We start from the raw sequence: 19382 nt of genomic DNA on the forward strand, positions 1-19382 counted from the left end.
TGATAATCACCATTATCATGTGACTGGGGAGAATTAACCAATGGTTGAGCGTCGTTTGTGTTTTTTTTGCTGTTTTAATATCAAACATTTCATTGTTCTTACTCCTTGGAGCTTTTATTTTGAAAGTGTAAGAGGTAGAGTCTCGGACATTAGAATTATTCTCTGATCAATTGATCAGCTTATCTCCAGACAGCCAATCAGCTGACAAATATTTAGCGTCTTCCCAGAAACGAAGTTCTTCCTGAGCTGACTTCTGTCTGATATACATGTTGGACCTCGTCTCAGATTTCATCATTCTCTGAGGACACGTGTCCCAATGCAACACACACACAATACACCAACACACGTCAACACGGACATGTCAACATACACAAAAACAGGCAGACTGCACACTAGGGCTGCACAATAGTAGGAAAACATGCAATAACGCTGTTGAATATCTTCATGACTATAAGACTTGTGATAATAAACAAATGTCTTTCTGCTCTGGCATCACTGCTATAGACCCAATACAGTGAGTAAATAAGTTAAAAACATTATTTCCATTCTATTTATTATTTAATTAATTTAATCTATTTATTATCTATGGCAGCAGGGCTCCTCTGATTGGCCAAATTTATTCACATGTAGAGCGTGAATACTTTTTTGCAATATGTATATCACGTCGATATCGTGGCGATTCATTTTTGATGTATCATGAAGCCCTAATGACCACGTCAACATACACACCAACACGCTCACCACACACACGTGTTGACATCACACGGTGTTAACACACGTTCCACTGGTCAGTAAACACATCATTGCTGGTTTATAAACACACATAATGCCCTGAGTTGTTGCTAATGTTCCGTTTTCGGTTTCTTCTTCTTCCTTCTTTATTGTTGCTATCGATAATAAAATGATTGGATCCTTCACACTGACTCACAAACACAAAGTTAATACTGTAACCATGACGACAGAGCGAGTTGTCGTCAGCTGATCCTTCAGTTCATCGAAAACTCTAAATGATCTTTGTTAAATAAAAATACATTTATATAAAATCTGTCTCTGTATCGACGCGAGTCGATGACATCATCGCATTTACATTCAGTGTAGACAGAGCAGCTGTTCAGCGTCTTCAGCCGCTGCTTCCGTCGCTTCCTTTTCAGGGTCGTCAGGGGAATTGTGGGTAATGTGTCCTCAGGTCAGATCTGTAGTTTTTAGTACTGGATGAAGTCAGACTGAAGAGACTGTAAGAGAGAAGAAAACCCAGTCAGGGAAGGGTGATGCTAACAACAGGATAACTACATGCTAAGAACATGCTAAAAAAACGATGATTGACAGCCGAGACTGACTCAGGATTGGTCGAGAGCACAGTCACTGTTCATCTTTATATATGCTCGCCGACAGTCTCGCCAACTGATTTCTTCCTTCACCACATGAGACGCTCTGATTCGTCATGGTGTGGTTGAGATACATGAGGGGGCGGAGCTTGTTTAAATAAATGATGTGGTTCCTTTAACTCAGCAGCAGCTTCATGTTAGTGTGAGAGAAGAGACACCAACAGACCTGGATCAACCTGAAGAACACGTGAAGCAACCAGGTCATGTGACCTGAACTCGCTGAAGCAACCAGGTCATGTGACCTCTGTTATTGAAACTAATAACTTAGTGAAACACAGGTGAGACACAGGGGAGACCACAGGTGAGACCACAGGGGAGACACAGGTGAGACCACAGGGGAGACCACAGGTGAGACCACAGGTGAGACCACAGGGGAGACCACAGGGGAGACCACAGGGGAGACCACAGGGGAGACCACAGGTGAGGACACACAGGTGAGACCACAGGGGAGACCACAGGGAGACCACAGGGGAGACCACAGGTGAGACCACAGGGGAGACCACAGGGGAAACCACAGGGGAGACCACAGGTGAGACCACAGGGAAACCACAGGTGAGACCACAGGGGAGACCACAGGGGAGACCACAGGTGAGACCACAGGTGAGACCACAGGGGAGCACACAGGGGAGACCACAGGGGAAACCACAGGGGAGACCACAGGTGAGACCACAGGGGAAACCACAGGTGAGACCACAGGGGAGACCACAGGGGAGACCACAGGTGAGACCACAGGGGAGACCACAGGTGAGACCACAGGGGAGACCACAGGGGAGACCACAGGGGAAACCACAGGTGAGACCACAGGGGAGACCACAGGGGAGACCACAGGTGAGACCACAGGTGAGACCACAGGGGAGACCACAGGGGAGACCACAGGGGAGACCACAGGTGAGACCACAGGGGAGACCACAGGTGAGACCACAGGTGAGACCACAGTGAGACCACAGGGGAGACCACAGGTGAGACCACAGGTGAGACCACAGGGGAGACCACAGGTGAGACCACAGGTGTGTTGTGACAGCAGAAGAGAGAGAGCCAACCCAGAGAGAGGGGCGGGGCTAAGCTGCTGCCGTGTCAGAGGACTTACAGGTATGGAGCGGCTCAGGTAGCGTCCTGACGGGCCCTTCATAGCACTGTAGGGCCCAGGGCCTCTGCAAGGGCCCAAGTCCTGGGGCCCTGGGCGGACAAAGCTTTTTCCTGCAGGGGGCACTGTGGAGCTGAACGGACTGCTGTTGTTGTTGACTTCGTGCTGCATACCGCGAGGGCCATTACCATAGCGACAAAGAGAAGACGGGACCAGGGAGGAGGGGCTTAGAGGCAAAGAGGAGGAGGAGGGAGGAGGTGAAGAATAATGATTTGTTGTTTCCTCCTCCACATAAAGGTCAGTCAGAGAGCTGGCCAATCGAGAGCCAAGGGCTGAGCTGATGGGGAGGAGCATATTAACAACATGTTATAAACAAAACAATCAGAGGAAGAGACACAGACACAAGTGATGAAGAGGAGGAGTCACAGATGATGAAGAGGAGGAGACACAGGTGTATGAAGAGGAGGTAGACACAGACACAGGTGATGAAGAGGAGGAGACACAGGTGAAGAAGAGGAGGAGTCACAGACACTGACCTCCTAATATTCGAGGCCGTTGATGACGGACTCCTCCCGATCCTCTTGGCTTGCAGCTGAAGCAGAGGATGATGGGAACCTGAAGGACTTTAGGGGGGAAGGGGGGGGGGCTCCCATCGATAACCTGAATGAACACGCACACACACAGTCATGGTTTTGATGTGTTGTGGGAGGAGTCAAGGACTGGTTCAGACGTGTCATGGTGGCGTGTTGCGGACTGCTGATGTCACATGACTTAACAGGAAGTGGGCGGTACCTGAGCGGCTGAGACGCTGATCTGCTGTGAATCTTCATGTCGTCCATCCTGAAACCAAACACGGAGTTAACATGTTCACTAGCGTTCTGACCACACATGAACTAACCCCCCACCCCTCCTACCTCAGAGGTCCGGTGGTGGTGGGACGGGGGGGCGTCGACTCTTTAACGCTCTTAGTTTGTCTCCCTGAGTCAGAGCGAGCCCACCGTCTGTTAGCTCCCCCTGGTGGATGAAACAAATGCACCATGAGTGTGTGTGTGTGTGTGTGTGTGTTTGTGTGTTTGTGCACTTGTCTATCTATAGTCACAAGACCAATTTTGGTTTAATACGACCATTGGCCTCATTCACTATCACAAGTAAAAATGGTTTGACATCAAAGTTGATGCCAAAAACAGACAAGAATAAAAATAAGGAAGCAGAATATAATATTATCAGTGTTTTAAACTTCATTGTTGCAGAAGAAGCGAACTCCCCGTTCATCCAGAAACATAAATATAATTCAGCAGGTTGTTATAGAGGTGATGAGGATGAAAGGCGTCTATTTCATAGTTATTTAAGACAGACTTGGTGTTAAGGTTAGAATCAGGTTACGTTGTGTGACCTTGTGTAGAAGGTCAGAGGTCGTTGATCTGCTCGTGTTGCTGTTTTGGGCGGAGTTTAAATTGAGGTCGTCCATACTGGTGATGAGGTGAGACACCACCCTCTCCTCAAGCTTGATCTTCTGGGCGCGTTCACTGTCGCCGGAGCAACCACAGCGCCGCCTGCTTCCTGTGAACACACACACACACACACACACACACACACACACACACACACACACACACACACACACACACACACAAACCCACACACACACACACACACACACACACACACACACACACACGTTGTTTGTGACGTTAGAAAATAAAAAGATGAAAACATTCTGTTGTCTCAGTCACAGATGATTTATCCAGACTTTTCTACAATCTAGTTCTTGTTCTGCATCTGGCTATGGTTCTGAATCTAGATCTGAATTGGGTTCTGAATCTAAATCTGGTTCTGGATCTGGATCTTTCCCTCAGTAACTACAAACAACATCCAGTGACTCACTCTTCCAGGAAGTTCTGCTGAGGTCCAATCACAGAGCCCGGTCTGCAGATCCGGATCCAGGCCACGGCCTCGCCCGCTGTGAAGCGATAATGTTTCATCAGGTAACAGCCAATCAGAGTGCCTGTCCTGCCCAGACCAGCTGACAGAGAGAGGGACGTTCAGTCAGATTCACATTATTAACAGACTGAGCCAATAATCTGGAATTACGTCTCGTCCACATCGTCTTTTGTTTTAGTTTCTCTGATTCGGGGAGTAGAGAGAGACAGACGAGAGGAGAGGGACGAGAGGAGAGAGACGGACGAGAGGAGAGAGACGGACGAGAGGAGAGGGACGGACGAGAGGAGAGGGACGGACGAGAGGAGAGGGACGGACGAGAGGAGAGAGACGGACCGAGAGGAAGAGGGACGGACGAGAGGAGAGGGCGAGAGGAGAGAGGACGGACGAGAGGAGAGGGAAGGACGAGAGGAGAGGGACGGACGAGAGAAGAGAGACGGACGAGAGGAGAGAGTACGGACGAGAGGAGAGGACGGACGAGAGGAGAGAGACGGACGAGAGCGAGGAGAGAGGACGGACGAGAGGAGAGGACGGACGAGAGGAGAGGACGGCCGAGAGGAGAGGACGGACGAGGAGGAAGGACGGGACGAGAGGAGAGGGACGGGACGAGAGGAGAGGGACGGAGACGGACGGAGAGGAGAGGGACGAGAGGAGAGAGACGGACGAGAGGAGAGGACGGACGAGAGGAGAGGACGGACGAGAGGAGAGAGGACGACGAGGGAGAGAGACGGACGAGAGGAGAGGGACGGACGAGAGGAGAGGACGGACGAGAGGAGAGAGACGGACGAGAGGGAGAGGGACGACGAGAGCGAGGACGGACGAGAGGAGAGAGACGGACGAGAGGAGAGGGACGGACGAGAGGAGAGGGACGAGAGGAGAGAGACGGACGAGAGGAGAGGGACGGACGAGAGGAGAGGGACGGACGAGAGGAGAGAGACGGACGAGAGGAGAGAGACGGACGAGAGGAGAGGGACGGACGAGAGGAGAGAGACGGACGAGAGGAGAGGGACGGACGAGAGGAGAGGGACGAGAGGAGAGAGACGGACGAGAGGAGAGAGACGGACGAGAGGAGAGGGACGGACGAGAGGAGAGGGACGGACGAGAGGAGAGGGACGGACGAGAGGAGAGGGACGGACGAGAGGAGAGGGACGGACGAGAGGAGAGAGACGGACGAGAGGAGAGAGACGGACGAGAGGAGAGGGACGGACGAGAGGAGAGAGACGGACGAGAGGAGAGAGACGGACGAGAGGAGAGAGACGGACGAGAGGAGAGAGACGGACGAGAGGAGAGAGACGGACGAGAGGAGAGAGACGGACGAGAGGAGAGGGACGGACGAGAGGAGAGAGACGGACGAGAGGAGAGAGACGGACGAGAGGAGAGGGAGGAGGAGAGGAGAGGAGAGAGACGGACGAGAGGAGAGAGACGGACGAGAGGACGGACGAGAGGAGAGAGAGACGAGAGGAGAGACGGACGAGAGGAGAGAGACGGACGAGAGGAGAGGGACGGACGAGAGGAGAGAGACGGACGAGAGGAGAGAGACGGACGAGAGGGACGGACGAGAGGAGAGAGACGGACGAGAGGAGAGGGACGGACGAGAGGAGAGGGACGGACGAGAGGAGAGGACGGACGAGAGGAGAGAGACGGACGAGAGGAGAGAGACGGACGAGAGGAGAGGGACGGACGAGAGGAGAGGGACGGACGAGAGGAGAGAGACGGACGAGAGGAGAGAGAGGACGAGAGGAGAGGGACGGACGAGAGGAGAGAGACAGACGAGAGGGACGGACGAGAGGAGAGAGACGGACGAGAGGGACGGACGAGAGGAGAGGGACGGACGAGAGGAGAGGGACGGACAAGAGGAGAGAGACGGACGAGAGGAGAGAGACAGACGAGAGGGACGGACGAGAGGAGAGGGACGGACGAGAGGAGAGAGACGGACGAGAGGAGAGAGACGGACGAGAGGAGAGAGACGGACGAGAGGGACGGACGAGAGAAGAGAGACGGACATCATCAGAAACAATGAAGGACGTCCTCACCTTTGCAGTGGACGGCCACTGCTCCGTCTGTGCTCTCACAGATGTGCAGGAAGCGGCGTGTGATGGTGTCGCTCGGCGTGCTGCCGTCTACGAAGAAGAGGTCATAGTGGTCGAACCCGGCGTCGGTGAAACGTTTGGAATCGTAGATCTTCTTGTTGAGACGGACGATGGTGGTGACGTTGTGTTTTCTGAAGTAGGGGAAGTACGCCTCGGGGGCATGGAGAGGGTAACCTGCAGGGGGCAGAGCGGGCACAAGTGTTACAGAGGCGTTTATAGTGGGGGGGGGGGGTTAATGATTTTAATTTCATTTCCTGCTCCTGTGTTTGTATGTGCATTAACAATAATATATTATAATAACCCAATTATATGTGTTACATATATATAAATATGTGTGTGTGTTCATGTCTGAAGAGAACATTCTCTGATGGTGGATCCTGATGGTGGATCACAGACTGTGATCATGGACCAGAGATCCTGATGGTGTCAGCTGATCGTGGACTATGATCACAACCAGACTTCTTGATACAAACATGTCTCCTCACATCTTCTACCTTCACTGACAGGAAGTCCTCAGTTCATCTGCTCCTTCATCTCCATCAGACATTATGTAAACACTTTAAACATGAAGTTACAAACTGGTTCTTCTCATGTAGTGAATCCTGTTGTGTTGATGTGTTCCATCAGCGTCTGTTGGACTTGTGTCCTGGGAGACGATCCTCACATGGGACTGAGCTTTATTCACTGATCACTAACTTTCTTTGACTCTTGTTGAGTTAAGAACAGAGGAAGTTGCTCCTTGTTAACATCTATGAGACAAACTGGGAATATGAGACAAACTGGGAATATGAGACAATACAAATAAAATTTAATTGATTGATAGATTGAAGTCACTTCCTGTGAACTTACCGTTCTCCACTTTAGTTTTCGGGTGAGGTCCGCTGAACGCCACAAACTTCCCCGGGACAATCCAGTTCAGGTCTCCGTTCTCCACCCGCTACAGACCAGGAAAGACGAGGTCACACACGTTTCTTCATATAGTTATTCCTTTGGTGTTTCTGTGTCATGTGACTGACGTTGGAGAATGAGTGACCTTCGACCTAGTATTCTTCTATCTGAAGAAGAGTCGAGAGACTCACCTCGTAATGTTCATACTCGTCCACATCAAAGGTCTCGAAGTCAAAGAAGCCGTGCCTGCAGAGCCTGAAACACAACCATTATTATATACACACACCCGTGCTGATGTCTCACACACCCACTGTAAGTGTGTTTGTTTTTACACATCATCATAGTGTGCAGTCGCCAATTGGCTGATTCAGCCAATCAGAGTGAAGAACTCACCTTCCTGATGCCCTGAAGACAGTCAAGCAGAGTGAGACTGTAGCTGCAGTTTCCAAAGGACGCATCCCTGCAGAGACACAAAGTCCTCATCATCAGTGACTCGTGGTCCAGCAGACAATGTGTTTACTTCACTTTATTTCAGTGCTCACTATTTAATCACACAATAACAAGTCTCTCTCTCTCTCTCTCTCCTCTCTCTCTCTGTCTCTGTCTCTGTCTCTCTCTCTCTCTCTCAGTCTCTCTCCCGCTCTCTCTCTCTCTTCTCTCTCTCTCGCTCGCTCTCTCTCTCTCTCTTCTCTCTCTCTCCCCTCTCTCTCTCCTGTCTCTGTCTCTGTCTCTCGTCTCTCTCTCTCTCAGTCTCTCTCTCTCTCTCTCTCTCTCTCTCTCTCTCTTCTCTCTTCTCCTCTCTCTCCCTGCTCTGTCTGTCTGTCTCTCTCTCTCTGTCTCTCTCTCTCTCTCTCTCACTCTCTCAGTCTCTCTCTCTCTCTCTCTCTCTCTCTCTCTCTCTCTCTCTCTCTCTCTCTCTCTCTCTCTCTCTCTCTCTCTCTTCTCTCTTCTCCTTCTCCTCTCCCCTCTCTCTCTCTCTCTCTCTCTCTCTCGTCAGAAGGAGGACTGAGTTTTCAGGAGGTTCCTGAACGTCCCTGCTGGCCACACAGTGACAGAGTTAAAGGTCACAGGTAGAACAGGAAGTAGTGTGGACACTGACCTGAAGGGCAGGTAGGAGGCGTTCGATCCAGAGATCAGAGCTCGGTACGCTTTTCTGGAGTTTTCTTCAAATAAATCACCTGAGACACAAAGACCAGTCATGTGATACATCATGTGACCAGCAGACTAAATCAATTGTGAGTTTTTATCTCAGCTTGTTTAATGTTTAGTCAACAGGAAGAGGAAGTGATGCACTCACAGCGTATCCTCCAATCAGAACAGCAGCGTTGGATCTCTTCCTCTGGTTGAAGCTGGTGTGTAGTGAACGATTCGTTTCCTGGTCAGAGTGAAGGACTGAGGAAGAGGAGCACAGCTTCATCAGGTTTCTGTTGTTTGCGTCTAGATATCTCTGTGCTCATGTGACAGGTCATGTGACAGACAGCGTTTGAAGCGTCACCTGTTTCCTCATTAGTGACTGTTATTGACCTGCAGGTTCTGATCACATGACTGAAATCAACTCGATGACGAGCTGCAGGTGAACAGACCATGACCTCCGACCTCTGTATATAACTCCCACGCTGAAAATTCGACTGACACTCACAGTAAGTGATGTCACCAAATTCAACTTGTTAAAAACATTTGTTTTGTTAGTTATATTTTGTTTGCGTTACAGCTCCTGTTTCATTTGTGCAATGCAACATGGGAAAACTGCGTGATGACTCCACACGCCATATTTAGACTGAACACAGTTTACTGTGAGCAGACACATTTCATTGGATCTGGACCTAAACGTGTTCTGGATCAGAACCAGGACATGTTCAGGGTTCTCTGCTGGTTTCGGGTTGGTTCAGGTACGACTTCCTGTTATGTCCGGTCTGCTTGTTGTTATGACGATCAACAACAGTCAACCAGAGGAATGTCGTCACCATAGCAACAAAAAGACAACACAAAACATACATTTAACAATCTGAAAAAGCTGCAAAGTCGATACACACACATACACACAAAATAAAATACATGCATGATAAATGATACACTTCTTTATACATGTGTCTACTAGAGAAACAAATGAATGAGTAATGAGCTGTGTCAGCTGACTGCGGTCTGTCGTCTTATGGTCGTTTGAGTGAACACGTTACTGGTGATGAAACTTTAATAATGGAGTCATGTATGTCACACTCAGAATGTGATGTTGTGTAACAAGTGTCCTGTTGCATTCTGGACATTCCTGCAATGGGAGGGGTGAAACTCACCTTCAGCTTCTTGTTGAGTTTGCAGCAGAATCTGAACAACATGGACAAGTTGAGAGGCCCGAAGTCTGCATAGAAACTGAGAGACACACAAAGAGACACACACAGAGTCAGAGTGTTCACACAGACACACACAGAGTCAGAGTGTTCATACACACACACACACACACAGAGTCAGAGTGTTCACACAGACACACACACAGAGTGTTCATACACACACACACTCACAGAGTCTTCACACAGACACACACAGAGTCAGAGTGTTCATACACACACACACTCACAGAGTCAGAGTGTTCACACAGACACACACACAGAGTCAGAGTGTTCATACACACACACTCACTCACAGAGTCAGAGTGTTCACACAGACACACACACACAGAGTCAGAGTGTTCATACACACACACACTCAGGGTCAGAGTGTTCATACACACACACACACAGAGTCAGAGTGTTCACACACACACACAGAGTGTTCATATACACACACACACACACACACACACACACACACACACACACACACACACAGACAGACAGAGTCAGAGTGTTCATACATACACACACAGAGTCAGAGTGTTCATACACACACACACACACACACAGAGTCAGAGTGTTCATACACACACACACATACACAGAGTCAGAGTGTTCATACACACACACACACATACACACAGAGAGTCGGAGTGTTCATACACACACACACACACACGCACAGAGTCAGAGTGTTCATACACACACACTCACAGAGTCAGAGTGTTCACACACACACACACAGAGTCAGAGTGTTCATACACACACACACTCACAGAGGCAGAGTGTTCACACACACACACACAGAGTCAGAGTGTTCACACACACACACTCAGAGTCAGAGTGTTCATACACACACACTCAGAGTCAGAGTGTTCATACAGAGTGTTCATACACACACACTCAGAGTGTTCACACACACACAGAGTCAGAGTGTTCACACACACACACACACACAGAGTCAGAGTGTTCACACACACACACACACACACAGAGTCAGAGTGTTCATACACACACACTCACAGAGTCAGAGTGTTCACACACACACACACAGAGTCAGAGTGTTCACACACACACACACACACACACACAGAGTCAGAGTGTTCACACACACACACACACACAGAGTCAGAGTGTTCACACAAACAGAGTCAGAGTGTTCATACACACACACTCAGAGTCAGAGTGTTCACACACACACACACACACACAGAGTCAGAGTGTTCACACACACACACAGAGTCAGAGTGTTCATACACACACACTCACAGAGTCAGAGTGTTCACACACACACACTCAGTCAGAGTGTTCACACACACACACACAGAGAGTCAGAGTGTTCATACACACACGCACACACACACACACACACTCAGAGTGTTCATACACACACACACACACAGAGTCAGTGTTCACACACACACACACAGAGTCAGAGTGTTCACACACACACTCAGAGTCAGAGTGTTCACACACACACACACACACACACACACACACACACAGAGTCAGAGTGTTCACACACACACACACACACACACACACACTCAGAGTCAGAGTGTTCACACACACACACACACACACAGAGTCAGTGTTCACACACACACACACAGAGTCAGCACACACACTCAGAGTAGAGTGTTCACACACACACACACACACACACAGAGTCAGTGTGACCTGGACTCAGTCCTCAGAACACTTGTTCAGATGAAGTCACATGACAACAGATGGTTTGAACTCCCATGATGCAGTGCAGCAGAAGAACATGGACTTACTTCTCGTAGACGAACTCTTCGTCGGTGCAGAAGTAGTGTGTGTTGGCCGTGCTCTTGGGTTTACTGCGTAACGTGGCGAAGTACAGACGCTCTGAAGGAGACAGAGAAACACATTACATCATTTAGCTTTTATCCAAAGTGACTCACAATAAGTGCATCAGGGAACAAAACCAGAACAACAAGAATCATGTGAGTACAATAGCTTCGTCTACACTTCAGTTTCAGTGTAGACGTTCAAAACAAAACACTGACATGTTTAGATTTATACTTTAATCTTATTTGAATCCTTAATTTTAATGTATATTGAGAATTTCCTCTACGAAGGATCAATAAAGCTTCAGCTCATCTTTTCTTCTAAACAAATATCATGATTCCTGTGTTGGATCAATCCTCTGATCAGCTGATCACTTGTTTCTATAGTTTGACTGAACCCTGAGTCTTTGAGTCTTTGAGTCTTACCTCTGATGAACTCTGCCGCCCCCTGCAGCTCGGGGTCCTCACTCATCCTGAACAGGTCTCACTTCCAAACTTCCTCACTGCTAACACGTTAGCCGCTAACATTTAGCAGCAGCAGCCGAACTGTTTGAAAAGTGAAGAGATGTCTGCTCTGTTTCCCATCAGGCAGTGCGGCTGCTCTTCATTCACTCACCAACTTTTTCTTCCGTTTCCGTTGTTTCTTCTTCGCGTTTTAACCGATAAATCTCCCGGTTAGCCTGTTAGCCTGTTAGCATCGCGGCGGCTCGAGTCTGAGACTGTGATTGATCCTCAAGACACGCATTACCATAGTAACGCTCCCTTAGCAACCACAGCCAATCAGCGAGCAGAACGCTCTGTGCTGCCTTCACGGTCAGCTGGGAAACATCAAGTGACTGTTTGTGATGTTTTCAGGACACATTCACGTTTCCAACAGATTTCCTCTGAACGACCGAGAATCGAACTCTGATCATTAGAGACTCTTAACAGACGTCAGGTTAGCGACCTCAGTCACATGCAGGGGGCGACACCGAGTCCAAACTGAAACTGCTTAGGCTCAACGTAAACACAATAAGATTCACGTCAGCAGCAACGACTCCAGGCTTCATAGGTCAGAGGTCACTAAAGTTCATAGGTCAGAGACATGTGACGACCTGTGGTGACGACATGTGATGACTTGTGACGAGATGTGATGACCTGTGACGACATGTGATGACTTGTGACGAGATGTGACGACATGTGATGACTTGTGACGACCTGTGGTGACGACATGTGATGACCTGTGACGACATGTGATGACCTGTGACGACATGTGATGACATGTGACGACCTGTGATGACTTGTGATGACTTGTGACGAGATGTGACGACATGTGATGACTTGTGACGACCTGTGGTGACGACATGTGATGACCTGTGACGACATGTGATGACCTGTGACGACATGTGATGACATGTGACGACCTGTGATGACTTGTGACGACCTGTGGTGACGACATGTGATGACCTGTGACGACATGTGATGACTTGTGACGAGATGTGACGACATGTGATGACTTGTGACGACCTGTGGTGACGACATGTGATGACCTGTGACGACATGTGATGACCTGTGACGACATGTGATGACATGTGACGACCTGTGATGACTTGTGACGACCTGTGGTGACGACATGTGATGACCTGTGACGACATGTGATGACTTGTGACGAGATGTGACGACATGTGATGACTTGTGACGACATGTGACGACCTGTGACGAGATGTGATGACTTGTGACGAGATGTGACGAGATGTGATGACTTGTGACGACTTGTGACGAGATGTGATGACTTGTGACGAGATGTGACGACATGTGACGACATGTGACGAGATGTGACGACATGTGACGACTTGTGATGACATGTGATGACATGTGATGACTTGTGACGACATGTGACGACTTGTGACGACTTGTGATGACTTGTGACGACATGTGATGACATGTGATGACTTGTGATGACTTGTGACGACATGTGATGACATGTGATGACTTGTGATGACTTGTGACGACATGTGATGACTTGTGATGACTTGTGACGACATGTGACGACATGTGATGACTTGTGACGACCTGTAGTGACGACATGTGATGACCTGTGACGAGATGTGATGACTTGTGGTGACGACATGTGATGACTTGTGACGAGATGTGATGACCTGTGACGACATGTGATGACTTGTGATGACCTGTGACGACATGTGACGACATGTGACGACTTGTGATGACTTGTGACGAGATGTGATGACTTGTGGTGACGACATGTGATGACTTGTGACGACATGTGACGACATGTGACGACATGTGATGACTTGTGACGACATGTGACGACATGTGACGACATGTGATGACTTGTGACGACATGTGATGACTTGTGACGACATGTGATGACTTGTGACGACATGTGATGACTTGTGACGACATGTGACGACATGTGATGACTTGTGACGACCTGTAGTGACGACATGTGATGACCTGTGACGAGATGTGACGACCTGTGGTGACGACATGTGATGACTTGTGACGAGATGTGATGACCTGTGACGACATGTGGTGACGACATGTGATGACGTGTGACGACCTGTGACGACCTGTGACGACATGTGATGACATGTGATGACTTGTGACGACCTGTGGTGACGACATGTGATGACCTGTGACGACATGTGACGACCTGTGACGACATGTGATGACTTGTGACGAGATGTGATGACTTGTGACGACCTGTGACGACATGTGACGACCTGTGATGACTTGTGACGACCTGTGACGACATGTGACGACCTGTGATGACTTGTGACGACATGTGATGACTTGTGACGACATGTGACGACATGTGATGACTTGTGACGACCTGTAGTGACGACATGTGATGACCTGTGACGAGATGTGACGACCTGTGGTGACGACATGTGATGACTTGTGACGAGATGTGATGACCTGTGACGACATGTGGTGACGACATGTGATGACGTGTGACGACCTGTGACGACCTGTGACGACATGTGATGACATGTGATGACTTGTGACGACATGTGATGACCTGTGACGACATGTGACGACCTGTGACGACATGTGATGACTTGTGACGAGATGTGATGACTTGTGACGACCTGTGACGACATGTGACGACCTGTGATGACTTGTGACGACCTGTGGTGACGACATGTGACGAGATGTGATGACTTGTGACGACCTGTGACGACATGTGACGACCTGTGATGACTTGTGACGACCTGTGGTGACGACATGTGATGACCTGTGACGAGATGTGATGACTTGTGACGAGATGTGATGACGACATGTGATGACTTGTGACGAGATGTGATGACTTGTGACGAGATGTGATGACGACATGTGATGACTTGTGACGAGATGTGATGACGTGTGACGACCTGTGGTGACGACATGTGATGACTTGTGACGAGATGTGATGACGTGTGACGACCTGTGGTGACGACATGTGATGACCTGTGACGAGATGTGATGACTTGTGACGACCTGTGACGACGTGACGACCTGTGATGACCTGTGATGACTTGTGACGACCTGTGATGACTTGTGACGAGATGTGATGACGTGTGACGAGATGTGATGACGTGTGACGAGATGTGACGAGATGTGATGACTTGTGACGAGATGTGATGACGTGTGACGAGATGTGACGACCTGTGGTGACGACCTGTGATGACTTGTGACGACATGTGACGAGATGTGATGACTTGTGACGAGATGTGATGACGTGTGACGAGATGTGACGACCTGTGGTGACGACATGTGATGACGTGTGACGAGATGTGATGACCTGTGACGACATGTGATGACCTGTGACGACCTGTGGTGACGACATGTGATGACGTGTGACGAGATGTGATGACCTGTGACGACATGTGATGACCTGTGACGACATGTGATGACCTGTGACGACATGTGATGACCTGTGACGACCTGTGACGACCTGTGACGACCTGTATTGACCTGTGACATCATTAGTAACTTCCAACACGACCAGATCCCTGGGGAGATCGCTCGTCCGCCGGGGTCTCAGTGGATTACCATACCGAGCGGGAGACGCAGGAGGCGGTGCAGGGACAGGAGGCAGAAGCGGGGCTACCGAGCCAGTTTTGAAGCCCGCCAAAACAGGTTAAGGCTGGCTCCTTTCAAGCCAGCACTAGCCAGCATCTACCCTACAAACACAAGATCGCTCTGCAATAAGATGGATGAACTGCAGCTTATCATCACGGCACAAAAAGCAATGCGGGATTGCTCAGTACTGTTCATCACTGAGACTTGGCTCAACACAGGGATCCCCACGAGGCTGTGGAGTTAGCAGGCCGCACAGCGCACCGGGAAGACAGGACAAGTGACTCCGGTAAGGTCAAAGGAGGGGGACTGTGCATATACACTAACAACCGGTGGTGTTCTAATGCAACCATTACCGACACACACTGTTCACCAGATGTGGAGTACATTAAAGTGAGACAGTCGTTATTGCTATGGCTGTATACATGCCACCTTGTGCCAACACCAAGCTTGCACTGGACGCCCTGCTAACTACCAACTGGTAAATCACTGACTGCTTACCTAGATGGAATTTTTATAATAGCTGGAGACTTTAATCAAGCAAACCTGAAATCTGTCCTCCCTAACTTTTACCAACATGTGACATGTCCCACGAGAGGTCTAAACACTATAGACCATGTCTACAGCAACGTTAAGGAAGGATACAGGGTCTCCGGCCTCCCCCACTTAGGCCTGTCTGACCATCTATCCCTCTTTCTCACGCCTGCTTACAAACCTCTCATAAGTAACTCGAAACCTCGTGTGAGAATCATATAGACATGGCCTGGGGGGGGCTTCCTCTCAACTCCAGGACTGCTTTGAGCGCACAAACTGGGATTTATTTGTAGAGCAGGGACATAAATGACTACACATCCACAGTTTCTGTTTACATAGAGAACTGTGTTGATTGTATTACAGTTGATAAACGCATCTGGTCCTTCCCAACAACAAACCATAGATGAATAGGGAAGTCAAACTTCTGCTGCTGGAACGCAATACAGCCTTCAGATCAGGAAACAACGATCTCTACAGCACGGCCAGGTCCTATCTGAAGAGAGCCATCAGGGGGGCTAAGGCAGACTACAGGCAGAAGATAGAAGGAGATTTTAGTGATGGAGATCCACGGCGGGCATGGCAAGGCATCCAGCAGCTCACAGAGTACAAAGGCAGTAAAAACAACCATCAGCAGCAGTGACTCCCTGCAGAGGAGCTTAAACCATTTCTCCACTCGCTTGAGATGACTGAAGCAAATCTTGGGAATATATCACCACTAACACCAGACAGCCCAACACTCGCTGTCTGCACAGACGACGTCAGGAGGGTGCTTCGAGGTGTAAACCCCAGGAAAGCTGCTGGTCCTGATGGCTTTCCAGGGAGCGCACTAAGAGACTGTGCAGACCAGCTGGCAGAGGTTTAGGTTCAAACATCTCAATCTCTCCCTGTCAACATGCACTGTCCCAGAATGCCTCAAATCTGCAACCATTGTGCCTATCCCCAAGGAAAGCATCCAATCACCAGCCTTAATGACTACAGACCAGTAGCTCTCACACCCACTGTCATGGAGTGCTTCGAGAAGCTGGTCCAGAGGCACATTAAAGCAGATCTTCCACCCACCCTGGACCAGCACCAGTTTGCCTATAGAACCAACAGGTCAACGGATGCTGCCATCAACACAACACTACACTTTCCCACCTGGAACATCATGGGACACATAGTGAGGATGCTGTTTTAGATTTTAGCTCAGCATTTAACACAATCATCCCCAGCAGAACTGGAGAGCCAACTACTGGGCCTGGGTATGAACCAGCACTTCTGCAGTTGGATGAACAGATCACAGACAGTCAGGATAGGGACCCACCATTCTTCACCCCTGAGAATCAACAACCGGATCCCCACAGGGGTGCATGCTGAGTCCTCTCCTGGTCTCCCTCTACACACATGGTGGTTGGCTTGATACCAATGGTGATGAACTCGCCTACAGGGATGAAGTCCTGCAAAGCTGACAGTAAATGGTGATCCACCAATAACCATAAAACCAAAGGAGATGATCATCAACTTCAGGAAATAGAATGAGGAACCCTGCTCCCCTACACATGAGAGGAGACCCAGTGGAGACTGTGGCCTCCTTAAATTCCTGGGCACCGCACATCTCCCAGGGAACTCACATGGACCACAGACATCAGGACTCTGGTGAAGAAGGCACAGCAGCGGCTGTATTTCCTCAGGACGCTGCAAAGAGCCAAGCTGTCCCAGCAGCTGCTTCTCTCCTTCCATCATTGCTCCATTGAAAGCATCCTCACAAAACAGCATGCTGGTGTGGTTTGTTAGCTGCACTGAGGCAGACATGACGCTCTTCAAAAGAGGAATTAAGACTGCGCAAACAACATCACTGGAACACAGTTACCAACACTAAAGGGACATTGACAAAACGCGTGGTCTCAGCCGAGCCAAAACATAGTCACCACCTCTTTACTCTTGCTGCCCTCTGGGAGGCGCTACAGGTCTTTAAAAACCCGCACTTGCAGGTTCCAGGAAAGTTTCTATCCAAGTACAATTAGAGAACTACATTCTGCTCAAAGGTCCACTGTGAAATAATCAAGTATGGGTTAGGGTTACCCTAACCCAATCACTGCCATCATGTGACACATTTCATAAGTGCAATACAGAACATGTGCAATTTAATTTTTAACTCTTGACTTTTAACTTATTTATATAGTCTTTACATGTCTGTTTTTATGTGTGTATGTGATCCACTGTTTTTGATGTGTGGGTATATGTGTGATCCACTGGAGACACTTAAATTTTGTTGTGCACTGTACAATGACAACAAAGCCATTGAATTGAATTACTGTCCTGAAAACACTCTTGCTGAACGGTAATGAATATTGACGAAGAATTCCCATTTCTGAGTGTATAATGGAGTTGTCCTGTAAGGCATCTTGGATAAGTCTCTTATGTCACTACAATAGTTCTTGTTTCAGAAGGTTGGCGTTACGTTTCCTCTCTTCCTGGCAGACTGCATTAGAGGAGCTACCGATACATGAATAGAGCAGTGATCTGAAGTGGTGCAGGGACATTTCACAGTTTAAAATCTGACAAACAATTGAATCTAGCCACTAACCAGTAGTCAATTCTGGATTTGATTGTGGTTTTGAACCAAGAAAAGAGTCTGCTAGGGAATCTGCCAATCATCTAGAACCATGTTGCAGTCACCACCTAATAAAAACATTTTCTGTAACATATCTTTCTGTAAGTTTCTTTGACCTGTGCAAGTAGGTTTCTATTTTCATAGTGTTGCATTAACCATTTTTTCCAGATTAGATATAGTAGACGGACAATTTTTTACAAAATTGCAACTCCTGCAGATTTGGGTTTACCATGTGAAAAGAGGATGTTATCTCCCCGTTGTGTTGAGCAGAATCTCTCATCCAGATCATTTGAGTGTTTCCTGGAGGAATATACAGTTTTACTCTTACAGTAAAGAAACATGGCTTTTCTTTCTAAATTGTCTCTTAGGCCTCTAGAGTTAACTGTTGAACGTTTAAGGTTGTTTCTCATGACATCAAAGAAAATGGAAAAGATAAATTAAATAACTAAAGTGCAAAATTAGATAAGGTTTTAACAATAACAGAGCTTTGTTGCTCAGGAACTAAAGGCAGGTCCCTAATAGGGATTTGGAATTCGTCACAAAAATAGCATTTTATCAACAGTTCTTAGAATCATGAAGCTCCCATCAGATGTCGGTGGTGAACTCTAAGTCTTAACCACGCGTCCTGCTTGATTTTCAGCCACAGATTCTTCTCTTGCCAGCAGATCTT

At 48.5% G+C, this 19382-nt stretch overlaps 1 protein-coding gene across 1 annotated transcript; it reads right to left on the bottom strand.

Moving 5' to 3' along the window:
• Positions 1-664: 664 nt before the first annotated feature.
• cdc14ab (cell division cycle 14Ab) lies at positions 665-12361 on the bottom strand. Its single transcript, XM_034582283.1, is given in 22 exon segments — positions 665-1232; positions 2473-2806; positions 3006-3055; positions 3057-3129; positions 3262-3309; positions 3384-3417; positions 3420-3483; positions 3863-4003; positions 4005-4029; positions 4354-4492; positions 6441-6671; positions 7347-7434; positions 7577-7630; positions 7632-7640; positions 7779-7845; positions 8485-8536; positions 8539-8563; positions 8683-8739; positions 8742-8777; positions 9677-9752; positions 11491-11581; positions 11950-12361. Coding segments are annotated over 22 exon segments (1770 nt in total). The 5' UTR covers positions 11996-12361; the 3' UTR covers positions 665-1202.
• Between the last annotated feature and the right edge of the window lie 7021 nt (positions 12362-19382).

The sequence above is a fragment of the Hippoglossus hippoglossus genome, chromosome 4 (genome assembly GCF_009819705.1).
Source record: "Hippoglossus hippoglossus isolate fHipHip1 chromosome 4, fHipHip1.pri, whole genome shotgun sequence".
Lineage (NCBI taxonomy): Eukaryota > Metazoa > Chordata > Actinopteri > Pleuronectiformes > Pleuronectidae > Hippoglossus > Hippoglossus hippoglossus.